The sequence below is a fragment of the Ostrinia furnacalis genome, unplaced genomic scaffold, assembly GCF_004193835.3.
Source record: "Ostrinia furnacalis isolate ACB-3 unplaced genomic scaffold, ASM419383v2 OfSCF5188, whole genome shotgun sequence".
Classification (NCBI taxonomy): Eukaryota; Metazoa; Arthropoda; class Insecta; order Lepidoptera; family Crambidae; genus Ostrinia; species Ostrinia furnacalis.
Genome location: NW_021135427.1, coordinates 299187 through 321735, shown reverse-complemented (window position 1 = coordinate 321735; position 22549 = coordinate 299187). Strand labels below are relative to the sequence as shown.

Sequence of the window (22549 nt, the reverse complement as noted above, 5' to 3'; positions counted from 1 at the left end):
ATAATCTGCAAGTACGCGGCTACGTTTTTACGCCCAAAATATTAAAATTAAACATAATAGAAAGCCTAACGACAACAGTAATTACATTTAACATTGTTTGAATAAAAGTAACATAAGCTCAAAGTCATGCCTATTTTAGATCAGAAGTACACAATTTTTCTTTTTTCTCGTCAAATTCGATGTATCGCTTACGCCACCATTACGATTTGACTGAGGCGGGGATGTGTCCAGAGCTATGTTTTACCAGTGAAAGAATCTAAATAACGTTAGTGGTTTCAGCACAATCGCGAAAGATCATCTTACCCCAGGGGATCAACTCGTACTACTTTCCCCTACATAGGTAAAAGAGGAGGCCTGTAAACAATCAATTTTAAATACCAAAATTCGTTTCAGCCAAATCACATCCACTGTTGGACAAACGCCTCTCCCAAATTTAGACAACGACCGGTCCGGCACTGCCTGTATCCATATGCTTCCAGCGACCTTCACCAGATATTATACTTACTATGGTATCATTATGTAAATGAAAAACAAAGACACTATATTATTATCATTTTCATCAGCAATCAGTCATAGTAGGTATGGGGTGGGGGCGTAATCTTTTTTTTGAGAATTTGATACCTATTAGACCTATAGGAAAGGTATTTGAATAGAAGAATCAACCCTTTTTGTTTTCTCACGTATAAAATAGCACCCTGTATATTTAGTAAGCTACCGAATCGACCTGTGTTGTGGTGGCACTCTATTTCTATTGTATACCTATAAACCCATTACGGGCTTTTACGTAATGAACGCAAAGTGATGGCGATACTACTATGCAGCGTTTTTGCATTGAAACCAAGGGGTAATTGGTATATTAGGGTGAATTTCAACAAGTGCATATTTTTGCCTAATTTTGGTGGAAATTGTTATTTGTGTATTTTTATTCTTTAATTATAGATCAAATTTATTGGAAACTTATACTGTTTCTAAAATGATTAAGATATTAAATTTTGTCCAGTAGTTTTTTAGATTTTCCTTACACCAAAATTAAGAGAACACCAAAATTTATATTAAAGCACCAAAATTAGAAAATATGCTGTCAGTCGGTCATATCTTAGTGCCAAGCTCAAGAAATGGTTTTAAATTTACCAGCACCGACTCTAAAAATATTAATCATGGTATATTGTCCTAATAAATAAATAACGACGTACTTATTTTCTACTTTTAAGTGATTGTTGGCGTCGGTTTTAATTTTTTTGTTAAAATTATTTTTTTTCATGCTTTTTAGTTGATTAGTCCTTGTTATTGTCACTGAAGAGGAACAGTACCTATGTTTAATGTGATTAAGACTATAATTTTCCATTTTGTAATGGAAAATTATATTGCACCCGTCTGCCGTCACTGCTCGCGGGGGCGGTACTAAACCTAAAGAATGATGGGAGTTTTTAAATCCTGTTTGATCTTTAAAGAAACTGACGAGCTATTTCATTATTGACACCAAAATCATAAATTTTTCGCGGACAAAACTTAAGGACGTGACTTAATCACAGTTATTTGGGAAACTTGCTTAATTTGGTAATATTAGATAATAGATAGATTGTATAATCCAAAAATATACTTTTTCCCTAAGTTCTGTTTTGAAATTCAGCTAAAAAAATACATATTGTAAGAAATTAAGGATGTGGACACTGCACCAAAATTAGAAACGCTTTGTTCAATTATTTTTTGTCGAATTTGTAAAAGAAAATACTCATTAATAATGTTGTCCTCAAAATGGAACCTCTGTATATTTTCGTGTAAAAAAAAATCAAAGTTCTATGTCATAAAAAACATATGATTTTCAGCTACGCCGCTCAAAAAATGTCTTTGGGAAATTGACCCATTACTAGTACTTTTCCCTTTTAAAACTCATTTTATTTTTTCATATAGGCTTTTGAAAGCACTTACACGTCCCAGTATTAACCCTACCACTGCTTCTGGACAATGGGCCAGTGCTGAGAAGCAGCGTAAGAAACTTAGTCACTATTAACAGCTTATTCTGTAAAACCAGAATTAATTAATGCTTTAGGTACTTTAGCTGGTTGCTAGGGTATATTACAGGGTGTGTCTTGTTTGGTGTTAAGTAGGGGAGTATCATACTTATCGAATTTACCACCATGTGTAGCGTTGTTGTGTAGTTTTAATTGGATAAGTGGAAAATGTATAGTTCGATAACCCTTTTACAGCTCTACAAATGAATGAATGTTTTNTTTTTTCATGTTATTATGTCAAGAGAGATGATAAAAGTGTAAAATAGACCTTTAGACCTGTGTACAGACAGATTAATGATGTCGCTTCAACAACAATACCTCTTACATAATAATGACGTAGAGAAACATGAAGCTTCATAAATTCTGGGTTGTTGTTTTTATCTAAAACTCTAAAAAAAATAAGTGTGAAAAGGAAATTAAACGTTTTGTAATTATTTTTTACTCAAAAAAGTTTTTTTTTGAGTAAATAGATTTTTGTTTTTGGAAAAAACTGTGTACTAGTTTACTTATTTTTTATTTCGGCTATTGATAAAATAAATCATGGTTGTGATAAAATTCAAGTTAGTTCGTTTAATTTGGTTGTTTCTTTGTTAATGATTGTGTATCGTTACAACTATAAAGTACGTAAAAATGAGCTTTGTACATGAATATTGATAGATAGCTTTTTATATATTAGGAGAGTAACATTTATTTTGTTTTAATTCTACGTTATTTTTCGTACGCAATAATTGTTATGCATTATTTAAGCTAGTTATGTTATTGTAACTTAAATGTAAAAATAATTATCATTTAATACCATTCTATTAACCAGGGTGTTAAAATTAGTGAACATGTAAAGTACATTTAATATTTAATTTGTAAATTATAAAATATTAATCAATTGTGTTAAAAAAAGTTTAATTTTTTGTAAAAATGATATATCTTATGGGAATTGGTCCACACTCGACAGTTGACGTCCGATAATCAAAATTAAACAATAAAAATAACTCTACATTACGTTTATTTACAAAAAAGTGATGAAATGTGTAAAATATTATTTACTTTAATTTTACAGTGTAAGTGTTAAATAAGTTTTTTTTGTTAGATGCTGTAAGTATTGTTATAAATGTTATAATTTTCGTGACAGTTGACAAAGAAATCTTTGTAGGCCTACCTACCTAATGCCACTTCAAATTATGTTTATTTTGGAGTCTTTATTTCATAAGATAATACATTTATTTTAGTCCTGCAATACAGCAGAAGTATTTCTATGAGAAAAAATGAAAGAAAAATTAAGTAACTTGTAACATCGCGATAGAATTTGTTTTACTAATTCGTAAAATTTAAGTTTGTATTAGTTATTTAAGTAGAAATCAGGACATTTCGTTTCTTTTGTGATTGTTAAAACTACATTCCAAAGAAACATTTTTTTGATACGAAATTGAATGTTGTTGTCCGTTACAGCAAAGAAAAGTAAAAAGACTGTGAAAATTATGAAGTTTTTGAAAAATTCAGTTTCATTTGTGTATAAAAAATAAATACATTATTACAGTACTGAAAATTTGTATTATTACACCCTTTATTATATTGGTTTATAAAATATTAATTAGATAGGTACCTACCTACTAAAACAGAGAAAGTACTATATTTCAAATTATACCACAAATTCAAAAAAATTGCGCTTTTAAGTTTTTAATAAGTACCTTAAAAAGTGTAGCCTAACCTCAGTCAAATAAATATGAAAAAGGATTGCTGCAAAAGCCTTCTTATGAGGTAGTTAGTTACCATGGGATTTCATGTACTGGTTAAAACTTGATGACGTAAACAAAATTGCTAACGACGTACACATACACTCCTTGCAGCCTTGCAGGGTCTAATCGACCCCTAAGGGTATAACACCTCTTTAGTTGTCACCAGCCTTTTTAATAAATTATAATAAAAAATATACTAGGTAGGTAGGTACGTACCTAAATACAAACATATTAAAGCTAATGACAAACTGTCGAGCCAAGGGCGTTAGAAGGTACCAGAAGGTACGACAGTAAAAAATTACAGTAAATTCTCCTTTTTTTTGTTTTGAAGAGAAAGTGCAAGTGCTATTTGTTCCACTACACATTTTCTTTGAAATGGGGTTCAAGACCTCAGTTCCAAGGTTGGTATTTTTCTATAGGAAGGAAACAGCAGCAACTACATTATTATCAAACTCTGGGGATGCGGGAAGACTCGGAAACTGGTGCAGATGACTTACCGGACCTTCGATGCAGTAGTCTGCTTTAGTGTGCTGCTGCTGTGGTGGCACTTCAGGTCTACACTGCAATTCTGGCTACAGCCTCCAGCGATATTACGGTTACGTGAATGTAGGTAGAATAGTTATAGAACGATTTGTGGAGAGCGTAAAAATATGCGTGTTGTTATATGGTTGTTATGCGGAGTGATAGTATGACAGGACCGATTGACGTATTTTGACTAGATTTCTTAATCTGTCACCTTTGAAATAATGAGGATGAATTTATGATCAAGCAAACTGAGATTGCCTCGCTCGGCGCCAAAAACCCCATCGGCAGACCATTATTTTGGTCTGTCTTGGTATAAATAAAATTGTCGATGTCGGTCAAATTCTTAAAATGTTCTAAAATTGTCATATCCGTTGCCTACAGGGGCTCAAGAGCCATTACTATAGTTGTATACACGAATAAGTAGAAGATTGTATACATTACTATCCATTTTAAGCATTTCTTCATTTTGAGGAAAACAGAGTCGTTTCGCTTTCGTATAAAGATATCTTACTGTTTCCTTTTACTATGTCTAAGCAAACCACGGCACCTCTAGACGGGCTGAAATAGATACCTCTGACGACAATACCTGCACGGCATTACGTCATTCATGGAATATTAATGACCGGCTTCGATGGAAGGTGCTTCTACGCACGTTTCGGGTTCGAATCCCGTAAAGGACGAATGTTGTGTTACGTTGGAGCACTTGTAAGTATGTTGTCGTGTATAACGATTAACTTTGGGTCATAATCGCATTTGTTAGGTAAGGAAAGCTATAAAGTACGCTACATCTTGAGGTCATCGGTCTATCGAGCAGGTGGGTGTCCCAGGTAAACTTCGTTTTTAGAGACGTGGTCTCCATTCGAGAACATGTATAATCTATTTTTCATTGTTTCTGCGATACTGGGTTCTGAATCGCACAATCTAGTTACTTGATATGTCATTGTGATATCGTAAGTTTTTTTGACAAGTTATTTACCTTCTACTTAATAAGAGGAGGCCTGTAAACAATCAATTTTAAATATTATCAAAAGTTGCTTTCAGCCCGCGGCTTCACCCGCGTGGAATTTTGTCTGTCATAGAAAAACTATATCGCGCGTGTCCCTGTTTCAAAAACTGGGATAAAAACTATCCTATGTCCTTTTCCGGGTCTCAAACTATCTCGATGCCAAATTTCATCAAAATCTATTTATTAATTCAGTGGTTTAGGCGTGAAAGCAAGACAGACAGACAGTGTTACTTTCGCATTTATAAATTAGTACAGATTACACATTTTCATCAGCAATCAGTACCTTAGTATGGGGTCGTAGTCTTATTTTGAAAATTTGATATTAGACCTATAGGAAAGGTATTTGAATAGTAGAATCAACCCTTTTTGTTTTCTCATGTATAAAAATAAATACATTCTATTCTATTCTATTCTAATAGCACCCTGTATATTTAGTAAGCTACCGAGTTGACCTGTGTTGTGGTGGCACTCTATTTCTATTGTATACCTATAAACCCATTACGGGCTTTTACGTAATGAACGCAAAGTGATGGCGATACCACTATACAGCGTTTTTGCATTGAAACCACGGGATAATTGGTTTATTATTAGTGCTTTTTTCCTTTTAAAACTCATTATATTTTTGCAAATAGGTTTTTAAAAGCACTTACGCGTCCCAGAATTAACCCTACCACTGCTTACAATGGGCCAGTGCTGAGAAAAGCAGCGCAAGAAACTAAATCACTATTATCAGCTTATTCTGTAAAACCAGAATTAATTAATGCTTTAGGTACTTTAGCTGGTTGCTAGGGTGTGTCTTGTATGGTGTTAAGTAGGTGAGTATCATACCTATCCAATTTACAGCCATGTGTAGCGTTGTTGTATAGTTTTAATTGGATAAGTGGAAAATGTATAGTTCGATAACCCTTTTACAGCTCTACAAATGAATGAATGTTTTAATTATTTACTAACTTATAAACGCAATAGTTACGCTTTTTGACTGTTTGTTTGGTTAAAGTGTAGGTATCTGTTGACACACATTATGATATTATAATCATAATAATTTTTTGCTATAGATAGAGAAGGAAAATAAGGATTATTTTTTACAAAATCAAACAAGAAAAAGGGCGTCAGTAGTTGTTTTTGTGTACTGCTTATTGTCGTAAAATAAACAAACTAAGTACTCAAAAGCATTTACTTTAGTTATAAACATAGTCTAGGTTTGGTAACGCATTTTCTTACATAACTTTTCAATTCCTATCATTGGAGGTCCGAAAATATTTCTCATACAATTTGATACCATAATGATCATTCTTCATAAAAAATTTAAAACCTACATATTTAAAGACATAATCATTGATATTCATAATATCACTAATCATACACTTAGTTTTTACTAATATTTGTTTTCATATATTTTTCTATACTAATGATCGAAACTCATAATCATTCGAATAAATAACTATAACATTCATAAATGTGATGTATCCTAATATATGTTTTCATAAATTTATTACTCATAAGTGTATTTATCCATATTATTGAAATAGGGTAAACCGTATAGCTATTGCCCACTTAAAGATTTCAAACACATTGAGATGAAAAATTAAAGAAAGTATTTTAATTATCCCCATTTATGACTTTTTTCTTATAACTCAATAAACTGTTAAACAGAATATTAACACTTTTTAGTTAAAACTTACGTAACTTAGAAAATATTTAAATAAATTTAAAATCCTCCAAAAAGTACAGTCATTGCCCATTACTTACACTAATTGCCCACATCAAAGCACAGTAATTGCCCAGTATCTTAAAACAAAATAATCAATTTTAAAATCCCAAAATAGGCTTAAATAAACAAAACAAAACATTAAACTTAAATTCTAGTAGTAACTAGAATTTAAGTTTAATGTTTTGTTTTGTTTTGTTTTGTTTACTGAATTACTATTCAGTCTTCAAAATTTCAAAAAAATTTTTAAAATAAATTGCGTTTGGCCTTATTAATATTATTATCAAATATTTCTTGAGCTGATGTTGATGAGTCAGAATCGGTAGAGACAGAATCATCTACTTCAAAACATAGATGACGCAAATATTTGAATTTTATATGTATTTATTTTTTTATCTTCTTATCTAATTGAACATTCTGAGCAACCACTTGAAATGATATCAGTTCAAGTGGTTGCTCAGAATGTTCAATTAGCTGTTGGTTATTCTTCCATAAAGTTATATCTATTCCCTTACAATTAACATTTTCACTAGTAGATTTTTAACGTAGGATTTTCATTTTTTGTATTTGCGTTTGAATTTTTATGAATTTTTTCAAGCCAAACCATATTTTTCAGCAATTTATCTTGTAGATAAATTGTTAGATAGATCTTGTACAGCTTCGATCCCTTTTTGCAAATTTTCTATGCTATATTGAACTTTTGGAGTCTTTGGCATACTAAAAATGAAACATTAAAAGCCATTTCNATGGTAGTAATAAAAATGTATGAATAAAAAAAGTATGAAAAATAAAATTATGAAGAGAGATTATTATGAACACAAATCGGTAGTAAGACAAAGAATAGGATTTAGAATTTTATGTGAGCCAATATAGAACCTCTAGGTTTATATTGTATTAAAGCTGAAAATGATCTTTAATAAGTAATGTAGCCATAATTATGTCCATGGATGACGTGTGGCCGTCAACAGGGTTGTTTCTCGCGTGTTTTCTAAAGGGTAGTCGTTAAAGCAAGAATTGATAATGCTATAGCAAGTAAGAAGCTCTATTGTTCCGCCATGGTAACCTATTTCTCTGGTCATTCAACTTTCAGTTACGTGACTTTCCATGGCTGAGTCTACAAGCCATTCTGTCGAGTTCACAAATTTTATTGGCTCTATTATGATGTAACATGCCGCGAGTATAGGTTAAATTGTATTTTTTATTAGATTTATTGTATTTTTATAAGGTCGTGGAATGTTAAGTGAAAGTCTAAAAGCTTTTCGGAGTTTTAGAGAAGCCTGAATTAAAAAAATATGTAACTAGGTAGTTAGTCTAAAACACTTTAGCAACAATACCTAAATATTAAGTAGAGATTTTATGAAACACGCAAATCAATGTTTAGTGCATCTACAACAGTGATGGGGGTGAATTACCATCTCAAATTAATTGATTAGGTATTAATTTAGTAAAAATACAATAAAATTATATATGTATAAATTATTGCTAGATTTGAATAAAAACATTTTGAGGAATAAAAAAAAATAAAAATAAAATTATAAGTTCTTAATTTATAACAAACTAGCTGACCCGGCGAACTTTGTTCCGCCTTAATGGCAATAAATAAGCAACTTTTTTTTTATTTCGAACGGGATAAAAAGTATCCTATGTCCTTCTCCTGGCTCTAAGCTACCTCCCTGTCAATTTTTAGCTAAATCGGTTCAGCCGTTCTTGAGTTATAAGTGGTGTAACTAACACGACTTTAATAAATACTTATATAAGATAACTATTAGGTATCTCTAGCTTGGGCTTTTAAACAGACACCTACTTCTTGCCTTAACTATGATAGGTAATAATAAAATTATATTCCCTAAACAAAGCTTTTAGTTGATTTTCCCAGCTGCTTGGTTATCTAATGGTTTGAAGCTAAAAAAATATAGATCTAGCTACTTATGAGACTTTGATGAAGGCACGTGTTACCGTTGTGCAGCCAACCAAATAGACTAAGAGTTTTCTATAAATTATCTTAGTATCTGAGTTATTTTCCGTAAAAGCTCTACATAGTTATTGGAACTTCTATTAGTATGTTCTAAAAGTAAACTCAATCAAAGGTTAATGTCTGTAAACATACAAAAACGTCACCATTTTTCCGTGTATTTTTGTCCAATCGCCGTACGTAGCTACGGTTTATTCGTCCAAGCTACGGGCACATCGGTAAGTGTATTTGCTGACCTTCCGCAAATACTGGCTGGCAACGTTATTTTTGGACGTGGTAGTGTTTCCGATATTGATTCCATCTGTTATCCTTATATGGATGTTAGTCAGATAGTTTGTACGGCTATTAGAATCTTTTTCGGGACTATTCCCACCTCTCGTTCCCACCGCTGCAACTCCTGTGTAGCCAGGATCTACAGCTTGACCGCCATAAAAAACCCAACCAATGAAGGTCAAGTTAGTCCCGGGGGAAAATTAAACTGTCATTGGACCCGCAACGAAATTAATCAGGACATCGGATGTTATTAGAATCTATGTTAGGTACTTTTGTATTGGTTTTACCGACTTAAAAAGAGGTGTTGAGAGTAGTTACCTCGAACTCTCATAATTATGTTATCACTTCCATGATTCTTTAAGTTAGGTATGTGCTTATTAAAAATACTTAAAGAAAAGGTAAAATAAAATGATTCAATGTTAAAATAAGTGATTTTTATTTCATGTAACGTCGTCTATCCTCAAGCATTATTGGCGTTAACATAATCATATAATATTAATTAACTACACAACAAATATATTTATATATTTTAATCTATCAGCCAAAAAATACAAAACTTTGGTTTCTAGCTTATTACGTTTCTTAAATTTTATTTTAATTTCCTCTATACGGATTGCTTACTTGAGTATTTATAATGTTTTATTTCGAATAATGGTGCTGAATAAATTTTTATGATGTTAAAAGTCCAGTTATTAGGTATATTAAAGACTAGACCGTCACGTTTGCAAGCATGAATTACCTAAAAGTTAAAATATAGGGTACTAGATATAACAACACTCCAAACTATCACATTCAATCATCCATGATGAATATTTACATGATCAGACATAATCTAGAGCTTAAGGCACACAATACAAGCTGGCTTCAAGCCTATAGGACACACTTATTTACAGATTTGGCCCCAAAATAATGATGTTCCGTAAATAAAGATATACCATACTACTGGCTACATCACACGATACATCACTACACTCTTTAATATAATTACACGAATATATTATTATTTCTAGAGCCTCTGACAGTCTTTACGTAACATTGCTTCACAATCACAACACTGTTTTTGGATGTAAACATTTTGGACAAGTTTCACGATATTAGAAATAACGTCAAATAATTTAGATTTTGTGTGTGACAGAGATCATGATAAATATTTTAATTCAATTCATAGATTTTAACATTCACCTTCACAGATATTCGTATTCATATCACAACATCGTCTATGTACACAATTTTATAAAGATATAATTTGTAGAATAACTACTTCCCTAATTTAAATAAAATAGAGCCCAGACCACTTCTCATTCCAAAAGTCATCTGTTTCGATTCATAATAAATACTTTAACGCCACTTTTTATAGTTTGTTGATCAAATTGTTAGGTACTTGTATTTGACACAATCCAGTTGCAACATCCATTCTTCGTACCAGTTTGGAAATGCTGAAGAAGAGTTACATTGGGGGCTCAGTTATCGTTCCGGGACAGCCGGTTGAGTAAAAGTCACGCTTTCTTCTTCCCCTTGGGGTTGTCTTCGGTGAAAATCTCTTTGAAGTCATTAAGAAGGATGTCGACGACGTTGTTCTGTTGGATGCAGTCGATGGCGATGTTGTGGGCTTGCTCCGCGGGCGCCCAGAGGAGGGTTGGGCCAAACACGATGGCCAAGTTTGCCGTGTGCATTCTGTTTCGTTCGCTGTACTGTGTGACTCTGGAAATAGAGAATAAGTTGATGAATTTTAACTCAGACATGACCATTATTTTCAAAAATGCCCAAAAATTATTCTCCCCATATAGGCCGACCGGTAGGCTAAATCCTCTATGCCTCTGGTAAATTAGATAAGGTCATTTTCCTGCAATGGAGACCAAATGACTTGATAATGATAATGATGAAACTGATCACATCAAGTTGCTAAACTATTTCGTATTTTAGTTCTTACTCAGATTTTGGGTATTAGATTAAGTTTGTCGTTTTATTAGTAGACTTACCGTAGAAGATGTTCTAAAAGGTACTTCAGGGTGTCTCTGTTACATTGAGGTAAAGCTTGGACTATATCTCGGAATTCTTTGATCTTCGCTTCCCTTGGTTTTATTGCTGTAACAAAAGTAACATCATTAGTAATACTTGGCATCTTTAATAAATCGGAAATTTGTCTGGATACTATGATTTAATGTAATCGATTGAGAAACATGCGATGTTATTAACACAGATCAGTGCAACAGAAGCCATTTTAGGGGAAAACAGAAACCATTTTGAAGATAATATTAGTTATTTTAAGATGATGTAAACCTTTGACAGAGTTTTCGTTAATGCTAAATAGCAAACAATTTAATTGTGGTAAGGAAATGTGGCTTAATTTTTTACCTACTGCCACAAGGCCTATTCAGAAAGGATGTAGTAAGTAGTGTAGTAGTGTAAGTAGTAATACTTTTTGGCGTCTTTGGATGAGATTTTTTACTACCACCAATTAGCAATACAATTAAAGATATACTTACAGCAAGCAGCGAGCACCCGGTCGAACATACTGCAGGGTATGAGCGGCTCTTTCAGCTCCCTGAAGAACAGCTTCAGCGAGCCCGTCAGCACGTGGATGTCTGTGTTGTTCTCCATCACGGACAGGTTGTTCTGGTCGATCTGCAAGTGGAAATTCATTGTTAAAGTTTTCTGAGTATTTATCATTGAGGAGGTAAGTATTTACTTGAATTAACTCTCTAGCCAAAATCCCATCATTTATTCTCTTCATTGTACTCATGCACAGTGTCGAGTGGCGATCACGGGTCGGAAGACGTAGCGTGCAGGCCTCCCACTAGGTAGACCGACGATCTGTTGAAAGTCGCGTGAAGAGCCTGGATGCAGGCAGCGTAGGACCGGCTGTTATGGAAATCCTTGGGGGAGGCCTTTGTCCAGCAGTGGACGACATTTGGCTGAAATGAACGAACTCATGCACATTAAATTTTTATTTTTTTACTTGAGAATGTGCTGTTATTGGATTTTTATTCCACATTCATATTTGTTAAACCAACAAAGATCGTGTATCCTATTGAACTTTTTCCTTTTTCTTACAATTCTATATTTTGAGAATTATTCTGTTGATGGATGAATCACGTCATTTTAATTCAAAAAGACAGCCAACATTAAAATCCAAAGAAACAACAAGATTCTCACCTCCAACCGAATCTTCTGCACCTGGCTCAGGTTCCCACTGGCCCTGTACAAGCCATCGGTACACATGTTCTCCTCACTGCTCTCTATCTCTTTCACACACGCCACCACGAAGTCCGGCACCCGAGGGCTGGTGGCTGGACAGACCTCCTCCAACTTCCGCCCGAAGACCGGCTCATCTGGAGACGGAGGGTTTGGTTATGGCCTAAGTTGTAAGGGAATAGGCTAGTTTCCTAAAAAAATTTTTTTAGTCCGTCAATTTTAGTAATAAAATATTGGACACGTATATTTTTAATTATCAATCTAACAAATAATTACAAAGTTTATAGTGCGTTGAAGTTCCGCGCGACGTCACAAAGTGCTGCACTTTTACGCACTCACTGACGTCACGGGCCTTTTTTTAGAACTTTGGCACGCTTTATCTCTTTACATTTTCATTAGTTTTAAAAAGTGAAAAATACGTGTCGAGTAGTTTTTGATAAGCTAACTGACGGACTAATTAAAAATCTTGCTTTTTTACTCAGGAAACATCCCTATTTGTACCTTGTGGCTTGGATATACAGCATTTATGCTAATGGTCATACCTAAAATATGAGAGACGCGTTTACAATAATAGCTTAAATACCGCAGGTGGTTAGACCAGATAAATTATTTTAGGAAGAACATCTAACACCATCTTATTACAACATAGGTCGACTTAAAATTGCTATAGAAATAAGCAATAGAAAGATTTCTATTTACAGTGGTTTTTTAACCATTTTATATGAATGCGCAGTACATAGCAAATCTTACTAAGCGTTCCTAAAGTCTACATTTCCCACTGAATTCTTAACTAGTAATTAATATAAACAGAAGTTTGTTTGTAGGTAAGTAAATGTGGCTTAGCCTACTGTACAAATAAAAAAAGCGTAACTACAACTTATAAATTTAGACAAGAAACATACTCGTACACGAGTTCTTAAATTATGTTACAATTAAAATTCCGTTCTCTTGACTATTTATTGTTGATCGTTACCGCTTCTTCAAAGAAACTCATAATTATTATATCGTGCCTATGATTTATTTTAATTACAATGTAACAAGACGAATTATAAATATAATGACTTTAAAGAACAATCAGTTATTGTAAATGGCGTTTTTTAAAAACAGTTTTTTATTGTCTTGCTCGATCTTGCAATGATATTTTCAATCAACACAATATGAAATTTAAAAGTATAGAATACACGACAAGCACATCAGAATAAACTTTTTTGCCGCAAAATGACACCTTTTGTTGCAATTCACGAACGCGAGTGAGCTTAATACATGTGTGGTGGCTCGCTACTGTTCGTTTTTCTATCGCTATCGTTATGTACATATAAGTACACGTACACACACATGTAAAGGTCACTCGCCTGAACGTGAGTTGCAAGAACTATACCTTGATGTGATGTCGTCTACACCTAGGCCCAGAACAGACGGTGAAACGCAACTGCAACGAAACTGCAACTTTCTGATGATTCTGATGAATGAAACTGAAACTGAAAGTTTCAAACTAGTCGCGTCATGTGTGGTCTCTCAACGGACGCTATGGCAGAAACTTAGATGCAACTCAAAAGTAATTAGCAGTTGCAGTTTCGTTGCAGTTGCGTTTCACCGTCTGTTCTGGGCCTTAGGTAAACGTCTGAAAAAACTCATGCGATTTCAAAAAAATACTAAACCTACATAAAACTACTATGCACAATATTAAACCATACACCATAAATGTGAAATAAGAAAAAAACTCCATAATTCTAAGGTAATGCACATAAATAAAACACCAAAAAATTTAGAAATATCTTTTTATACATGCAAGCTAATTTGCCAAAAACAAAACAGAAAGAAAATTTAGTAAAACACTAAAAAAAATTAAACTTGCACGCATGATTTTTGAAATTGATCACTATGTTTTCATGAAATTCATTAATATTTACACGTTCACACAAATATTTACATTTTTATCCCTTTTTAACTCTATACATACGGTAGATTAGTTGTTTAAATACTCTCTACTTATTTCTTTTTATCACGGAAAAACACTGTATTGTAATTATTTTTCCTTTCTTTTCATTCCTCTCCTTGTTAATAAAACCCAACCAACCAACACTATTAGTAAAAAAAATCAAAAACTACTACTCTATATTGACTAAACAAAAAAGCGTCTAAAACTAATTTAGCTTAGTGCAAAATCATTTCGTGGCAAGCATCACACACCAACATAATCACATCGAACCTTTGTAGATTCCTTTTTTCACCAGCACCTCCATAGCTGGTCTCTTCGGGAAGAACTTTCTGAGTATACTCCTCACATGTGACTTTTGTATGGACGCCTCCGTAGAGTCACTGAGATCTTCATTGCTGCTGCCACCAGCTGAAAAAAATAATACCAACATACAAACAGGTGAAGCGACAGTCGAAGAAGCTTAAGCGAGAGAAGGTTAAGCTAAAAACGTATTTGGTAAAGTTATTGCCCAAACCACCAGAGAAATTAAAGATTTTATAGCTAAGTTAAAAGTTACGTAGACTGATAGTCTGATATTAATGATACCAATGAAAGGCCAAAGATTTGACTAATAATTTAGTTTAACATTTAGTTATAGCAGTAAGTTGTGTTAGTTTTAATACTGGGTAAGTTATATTATACTAATTAATAAACTAAATCTAAAGTTAAGATAGCCAATCCCAAAATAATGAAGACACGATTAATGTAGATCTACTTACGTTAAACTAAATTAGTCTATGTTTAATTAACACACCTCAATACCTAAAACAAGAATGAGACCACAAATGTATGATAATGAAAGGTTTGGAAGTAATTAAAAACGAAACATTTGAAGAAGATGAAAAACAAATTGAGACAAACCAACTAACTGTGAATGATAGAACATCACATGTTAAACCACATAATCTGACATCAGAAACCATGGAAGACAACAACCAAATTATATAAAATACTATTTACCTTATTGTATCGTTTAACACTAAAACTGAAATTTTAATCACTATTATAATCGCATAAGATAATTCACGACCTTGAGTAGATGACGATGGAAAACCTATAAAAACATAAAACTTGCAATATGTTTTCGTACATAGCCGAATTAACAATGAGCACTTCACACCACCAAGATATAGTCCATAATCAATATCTTATCGATCATGTTGAAGATAAAACTGTATCACTAACACTCTGTAAAGGTGTTTTAATAACGTTCAATACAAACGGATGCGTGTAGTCGTTTTTTATTTTTAATAATGTAAATAAAATTAATTTTATGATTTTGCACGTCGAAATTCTTAATGTAATATAAGCAGAACACATAAATTTCTTCTAAATTCTTCGCTCAAATAAAAATCGGAAAAAGCGGGAATTCGCTAACCTATATGTTACTTAGGCTTAAATATTTTATTTACATACGTTTGTGTACTTTCAAATCGTGGTGCTTCTGACTTAGATTGTGATGAGATCCAAAAATGTCTTTCAGTTTGGCATAAGTCTTTTCCGTTGGGCTTTTCTTTGCTTTGCTCATTATCACCATGCTATACAGATAGAAGAATGACGTAATCGACAAAACATCAAAGTTTTGAAAATCCATTGCAAATGTCTTCACTTTTTCACTACACTTTTTAAACAATCACTGCACTGATTTTAATAAACTTTGTATCGTCATTGTCAATTATTATTGTGATCCGTGTATTCTCTTAGAGTTATAATGTCTGACTGAACTCCAATTATAGATTTAATGATTAAACTGAAGCACTATCTACAGATAAAGGACCCTCGATATCGTGGCTTATAATTTTAATCAACGATAAAAAGCTTTTGTAGATATAATTACCAGCAAGCAAGTTGAATATAACTCAATATAGAAGAATACTTTGTAAGACAATCACAAAGTCCTAGGAAGAACACGTGTTAATGATTAATTAGTCAATGTTTGTGTTTTGTGTGATGATTACGAAAACAATGACGAAAAAAGTGAAGATCCGTAAAACATCATTACTCATTAGGAATTAGTAATCACTGAAATCTAATTTACAAGAAAAGATAACTTTATCACATTAAATGGACTAATTAACTTACGTAAATCCATATGAAGTAACGCAGTCTGCAATATGCATCCACAGAAAGCCATTGTCAATCCATTTACACTTTGTGATGTGAATTTGGAATCAAATTGAACCCGATTTAAAAATATCACAACATCTGTCTACTCACGGACATTGCCCGTGGGTGGCTTGACCGGAGGGACCGGCGAGCGTTCGGCGAACGAACGAGCAATGTTCGGTTCGCGAGCGAACATCGAAGAAGACAATCCTGACGCACTCTCTTCAACGACTTTGCACTAAACGGTCTCAATAATATTGTAAATTTATACCGAATAGATAACTAATTTCATACAGTCCACTCTTTTTTTCATTTATAAACTTCCACCACACACACTATCGAAGTAACAACATCAAATCAAAGGAAGAAATTATGTAAGTCCAATCAGTTAAAACAGACGAATTTAATTAAGAGAACAACATAAATGCCAATTAAAACAAACACCCAAACTTCACAACGCGCAACGTTGGAATAAAACTGAACAAGGAAAATAAGTTAAACTTAGTAGTTTACCGGGAAGCTGACATGATACGGATTGGACGACAAGTAAACAACAACTTAACAGTACTAGGAAATAACTATGAATTATTCAACATTTTTGGTCATAACCACCGAGATGAGTAGGTTGCTTAGACTCATAGTTAATGAATTCTAATAAATTACACGAATATTCGGTTAATGAGGGTTTTCGCGAATGAAAAATCCGCCAGATGGCAATACGTAGACGCGAGGTTCAAATGATTGGTTATTTTTGACATGACATTGACAGATATGTCAAAATCCACCAATCACGCAGCAGTCAGACCCCACATCCACGACCCGCCATCTAGCGGATCTTTCATTCGCGAAAACCCTCATTTGAGAGACAAGGCAGAACCAAAACAGATTCTACAGAAAAATCAACATCATATTAATTCAAACAAAAAGTACAGAGCTACGTTGTTAGTATCTTTAGCAAAAGAAACTATACAATCATGCTTAACATAGAACTTAGAAGAAAAATGTAGCCCCGATAAAATTATACATCAATCAAATACTCACTTCAAAATATACCTCTTCCCATCTTCAGAGATCTCTGGAAGGCCTTTGACAAAGTCGCGCTGGGCATAAAACTGTGCCTTGGGGTACGCTAGGAATATTTGTGGGACCAACCTTTGTGTTTGTTCCTTGTGGCGTGGCGGGCCGCTGGGGGGGTCCTGCCCAGGCTTTCCAGGTCTGTATTGCTGCTTGTATACTGCGGGGAGTGGAAGTCTTCCAGCATTGGAGGACCCTGGACAATGAAGGAAGAAATTTTAACATTTATATTGGCTTTTCTTTAATGTGTTACATATTTTTGGTCAGTTAGGNTTTCTTATGCTGCGTGCGGTCGTTGCGCGTGCGCACAAAGGAATGAGACCGCTCGGACACCGAGCCCACAGCGTGGTAGGGGTGGGGTTGCCCGCTCTTTTGTTTTTTACTACTACTGCGCTGAAAATTGTGTGCGGATTGGCTTGTCGTACAGGGGTACTACTACACGGTAAAATAAATCTCGGAGGCGAAAGCAGGATAATTGATATCAAAGTCGTAACTAAAACAGGAACTGTATGTTCTAAGAAATCAAAGAGTAGTTTGACATATTTACTTAATCTACTGACAGGCACGTCCGTTCCCAATTAAGTGAAGTTAGGATTAGGACATAAGCAGACTAGGACCAACATGATTTTCCAAAACGAAATAGGTAAGATTCTGTGCACGTTATGCTTTCGGTCAGCTATAAATATGTCAAGGGCACATAGATAGCAGGATTGTCACTTTAGTTGTTAACAATCAACACTATAAAAGAATCTACATTCCGAAGTCCCTAAAATGACAAGAGGGCATTTCGCCCAAAGGGTTCATGAGAACAAAGACACGACTTTGAGCCCACAGGAGAGCTAAATCATCAGATATGCAGCACGGGAATATTCCCACTTCTGCAAAAACGTTCTTTGATCACCCATAGGAGATCTTATCCATGGGTGATCAAAGGACACCAAAGTGTCGCCTGGAGTCCACTTTGATCACCTGGGTGATCAAATCCAGTTGATCAAAGTGAAATAGACCATCCAAAACACAATAGTGAGTACGATACTCATCTTACTACTTGAGAACACGCCAATTCCGAGCCGCTTGGTAATCAGGATGTATCACACGACATATCGTGCAACAAACACCTGGTCGTGCAATTGGCGTAGGAGGGAAGGATATACCGTCTGATGAGGTAAATTTCACAATTGCACAATTGCCGTCTGAGGATCCTGGCTAATTGAGGGCTGCTCTACAAGGCTGGGTTTTGAGTTACTGAGGGATTTTATTACAGGATTAAACTTAGGTACTTATGCAAATATGTGCCAAGTAGGTCCAAGGACAAGACAAATTAGGAACGAGTACTTAGTGTATAGCACAACATGCCACCGTTATAAATTCCTCGGGAATTTTAAGAAAAAATCCAACTGATGTTACGATATTGATCTAGCTTTCATGATAAAGGATTTAGTACGATCGATTATTTACTAACAGACGTTATTTGTTAATTTAAAAATTGAAAATTTAATACGATGTCTTCATCTTATTAGGCTCCAAAACATCGCAAAACAACACTTCATGGCAGATGGATCAGAGGTAGACATACGAAATGACATTGACATAACATCATGGCTTATTTTTCACGAGTCTTATAACGAGAACGTCTTAACATTTACTTGACAAATAGTCTGTTTTCGTACGCTTATGACGACAAGAATCCTGAATGTCCCCATCGCGTGATACAAGGCCTGAAGGAAGTACTGAACTTGGCATTCCTGAGATGCGCACGCGTCGGAATGCCGATACCATCGAAGCGCAGCGAGGTCGGTAAACTGCAATTGCCCTGCAATATACTTATCAAGACAAACAAATGAAATAAGGACCTAAAATCTTACTTTCACGACTAGATCATCTAAACATTTTTTGCAAAATAGACTACGCTTCGGCTGCTTACGACGTACATAAAACTCATTTATTTATGCAAGTAGGCTTTTAAAAAGCACTTTTACACGTCCCAGTATTAACCTTACCACTGCTTCAGGACAATAAATGGGCCAGTGCTGAGAAGAAGCAGCGCATGAAACTCAGTCACTATTGTCAGCCTCTTTTTCAAGGGTTTTCAAGGGTTTACAGAATCTCGAATGACCTATTCGCCTGGAGGCAGTGGGACTGAACTTGGCATTCCTGAGATGCGCACGCGTCGGCAGGCCGATACCATCGAAGCGCGGCGAGGTCGGTAAACTGCAATTGCCTTGGAATTGGTGTGATTCAGGGTTGGGGCGTTGTTCCTGATATGCCAAAAAGACATTCTGGTACTTTATTCATTTTAATTCATAAAGACAAGAAGGTAGGGTTCGAAGTTTGTACGACATAAGAGCTTTTTAAAATATCATTACAAAAAAAAAATATGTTGTTAAAAAATATAAAGCGACTGAGCTGGCACTGCTTCTTGCAGCAGCATCCCGCCTTAAAACTCGAAGCAATGATGTGGTAGACTTACAATTACCTATTAAACAGAGACGTGTAGAAGTGCTTTTTAAAATCCTATTTGCAGATAATGACACTTTAAAAACAATCACAATGCATTTTTTTAATTTACTCGACCAATAAACGGAGGAGTGGTAGAGTTAGATCCTGCTTTACTACCGCATGAGCCAGACACCAGACATCCTGCGGACAGTCTGGACCGATACCATCTCATGCGCTGGCGACGCCGGTGACGTTACTGCACCGCCTTTGAGGCAATTGTCACATCCCTTCCGCGTCTATGGTCAAGGTAATCAGGATATAATGAGGTAACAAACGTAACCCATAACCAGGCTCTGGTGTCCATAGAGCCCACTTTGAACTTTATCGGGAAAAGATACGGTTGAAAACCAATGACTTCTTCTGAGCCTGATTAAGGGTTAATGGTATCAATCACTACTTATGTGTTAAAGTAAAAGTATAAAGATCCCACAGACCTCATCCTACTAATATCCTACTATCCTACTAATATTATAAATGCGAAAGTTTGGATGTCTGGATGTTTGGATGTTTGTTACTCTTTCATGTAAAAACTACTGAACGGATTTTCATGAAACTTTACAGTATTATAGTTTATAACCCAGAATAACATAATATAGGCTATAAATTTATGACGACATGTGACAAACTAAATTTCACGCGGTTGAAGCTGCGGGCAAAAGCTAGTTATAAAATATTTTAGTCTCTCTCTTTAGCTATAGCAAGACTCTCTAATTTACCAGAGGCAAATAGCAGATTTGGGCTCTGGCTGGACGGGTTTGAAGGGCTTTGATCGGATACTATGCGAAGTTTCTATGGGCTTCTAAAGTTTTCTTAAATAATGATGATCTGAGGACTTGTCCTGTACGCCCAAAGCTGCAGAAACTAGTCAATAAATTAAAAAAATCACGTCGAAAGCGTCATAAATCACGGGGTACTTGACCCACCTTGCGCGCGCGCATACGTGTCAAGTGCGCGCGGCGATACGCGTCGCATACGTTTGGCTGTTAGATTTGCATCGCGGAAATTGATAGTAAATCCCCATTGTTTATTGATTAGGCTAAGTTTTCCTCTCATTGAGAGAAAACCTCAAGGAGGAGAGACAATATCCATTAGAATTTTAATGCAGAAATGATTGCATGAAAGCCTGTTGGTATGCAAACTGAGTTCGACTGCTTTAAAAAATGACACGACTTCACGAGGAATAAAGGGTAAGGGTATGTAATACAGCAATAAATGCTTCTGAATTCTTTGATATTTCATCAGCATTGGCATAGCCCATAGATATCTACGGCTCATAGGGTACACTTGTAAAAGTTTCAGGTTTAAAAGAAAATACATGCCTAAGATGTTTTAGTTTTTAACCCGGTTTTAAAAGGGAACACGTTGTTCTTAAAATGATTTTTGTGACAGACAGAAATTACGGGAGAAAAAAGCCGCAGGCAAAAGGTAGTTTATTACAAACGATAGCTGTGACCTGAGAAATATTACTTTTCTTCCCTTTTGAACTTTATAGCATAAAAACTAAAGTACAAATTCAAACGCTACTTTTAATAGGCAGTGAAAGACATTGTGTCTCCTAAACGGAGTAACAATTAAGTCTCAAATGGCGTCTACAGGTTTGTCTCTCCCTTTCATCCTCCATATGAAGGTGCGAGACAAAACGCTAGGGCCTCACGCATGTGATACTAGGAAGGCTATGTCAAACAATTTCTAGGTTGCACGTTGTAGGAATTAATATAAAGTTTTGTTACTAGGCTATGTATCACATAAAACGTCATATACCGTTTCCTCTTCGATATGGAGTGTCGCTTTTGGTGTCAAACACTAAAAATCATTATCAGGATGATCTTAATGCTAGTTGATGATTTACGGGAAAACCTATGCTTTCGCATACCCCATGAGAATCTAACATAGAACTTCCAGGATCAGGCCAGGCGTATCTATGGGAAAAATCCTATTGATCACGGAAATCAAATATTGTCACGTATACAGATAAGCAAATTGATCAATTTACCAATTAAATATTATCATAATATTGAGGTAAATAAACTAAATAAAACCACATACTCAGATCCAATCATTGCTAATGATAACCCAAGCTAAATTACACAGGACATTATCTTTCTGATAAGTACGAATTTGTTTTTTTTTACTTACGGGAATATTTTGTGTTTTTTTTTAAAGGGATAGAGATGTATTGTGTACCCACTACAGTCTCCACGCTGCACTGGCCAGACCTACTTATGTTCCTTGCAAAGAACATTTTATTGATGAAAAAAATGAAAATCAGTGGTTTGCCTTGGCTTTGAAATTAAAGAATAGCACTAGCCTTTTTTTTAAATAAAACAACAAAGCATAGGCTTTTAAATGACAAAATAATCAAAATTCTCAAAAACCAATACATCATCATAAATCTAGAGCTACACAATATGACGTCACCAATGTACCTCTGCAAAACAAGAAACGGCACATAATTCACATGAGCAGCTAAT

General features: G+C 34.6%; 1 protein-coding gene across 5 annotated transcripts; it reads right to left on the bottom strand.

Moving 5' to 3' along the window:
* Window positions 1-9765: 9765 nt before the first annotated feature.
* LOC114360852 (rho GTPase-activating protein 15-like) lies at window positions 9766-17801 on the bottom strand. 5 transcript variants are annotated; one of them, XM_028315681.1, is made up of 6 exons: window positions 17658-17801; window positions 14631-14768; window positions 12383-12558; window positions 11713-11851; window positions 11206-11311; window positions 9766-10927 (listed from the first exon to the last, which is right to left on the bottom strand). In XM_028315681.1, exons 1-6 carry the CDS (start codon window positions 17764-17766, stop codon window positions 10723-10725), a joined length of 873 nt encoding a protein of 290 aa, XP_028171482.1. In that variant the 5' UTR covers window positions 17767-17801; the 3' UTR covers window positions 9766-10722. The 5 variants fall into 5 exon arrangements, with proteins under 5 accessions (XP_028171482.1, XP_028171481.1, XP_028171485.1 ...); XM_028315680.1 differs by lacking the exon at window positions 17658-17801 and adding an exon at window positions 15816-16070; XM_028315684.1 differs by lacking the exon at window positions 17658-17801 and adding an exon at window positions 15360-15429.
* Window positions 17802-22549: the final 4748 nt, after the last annotated feature.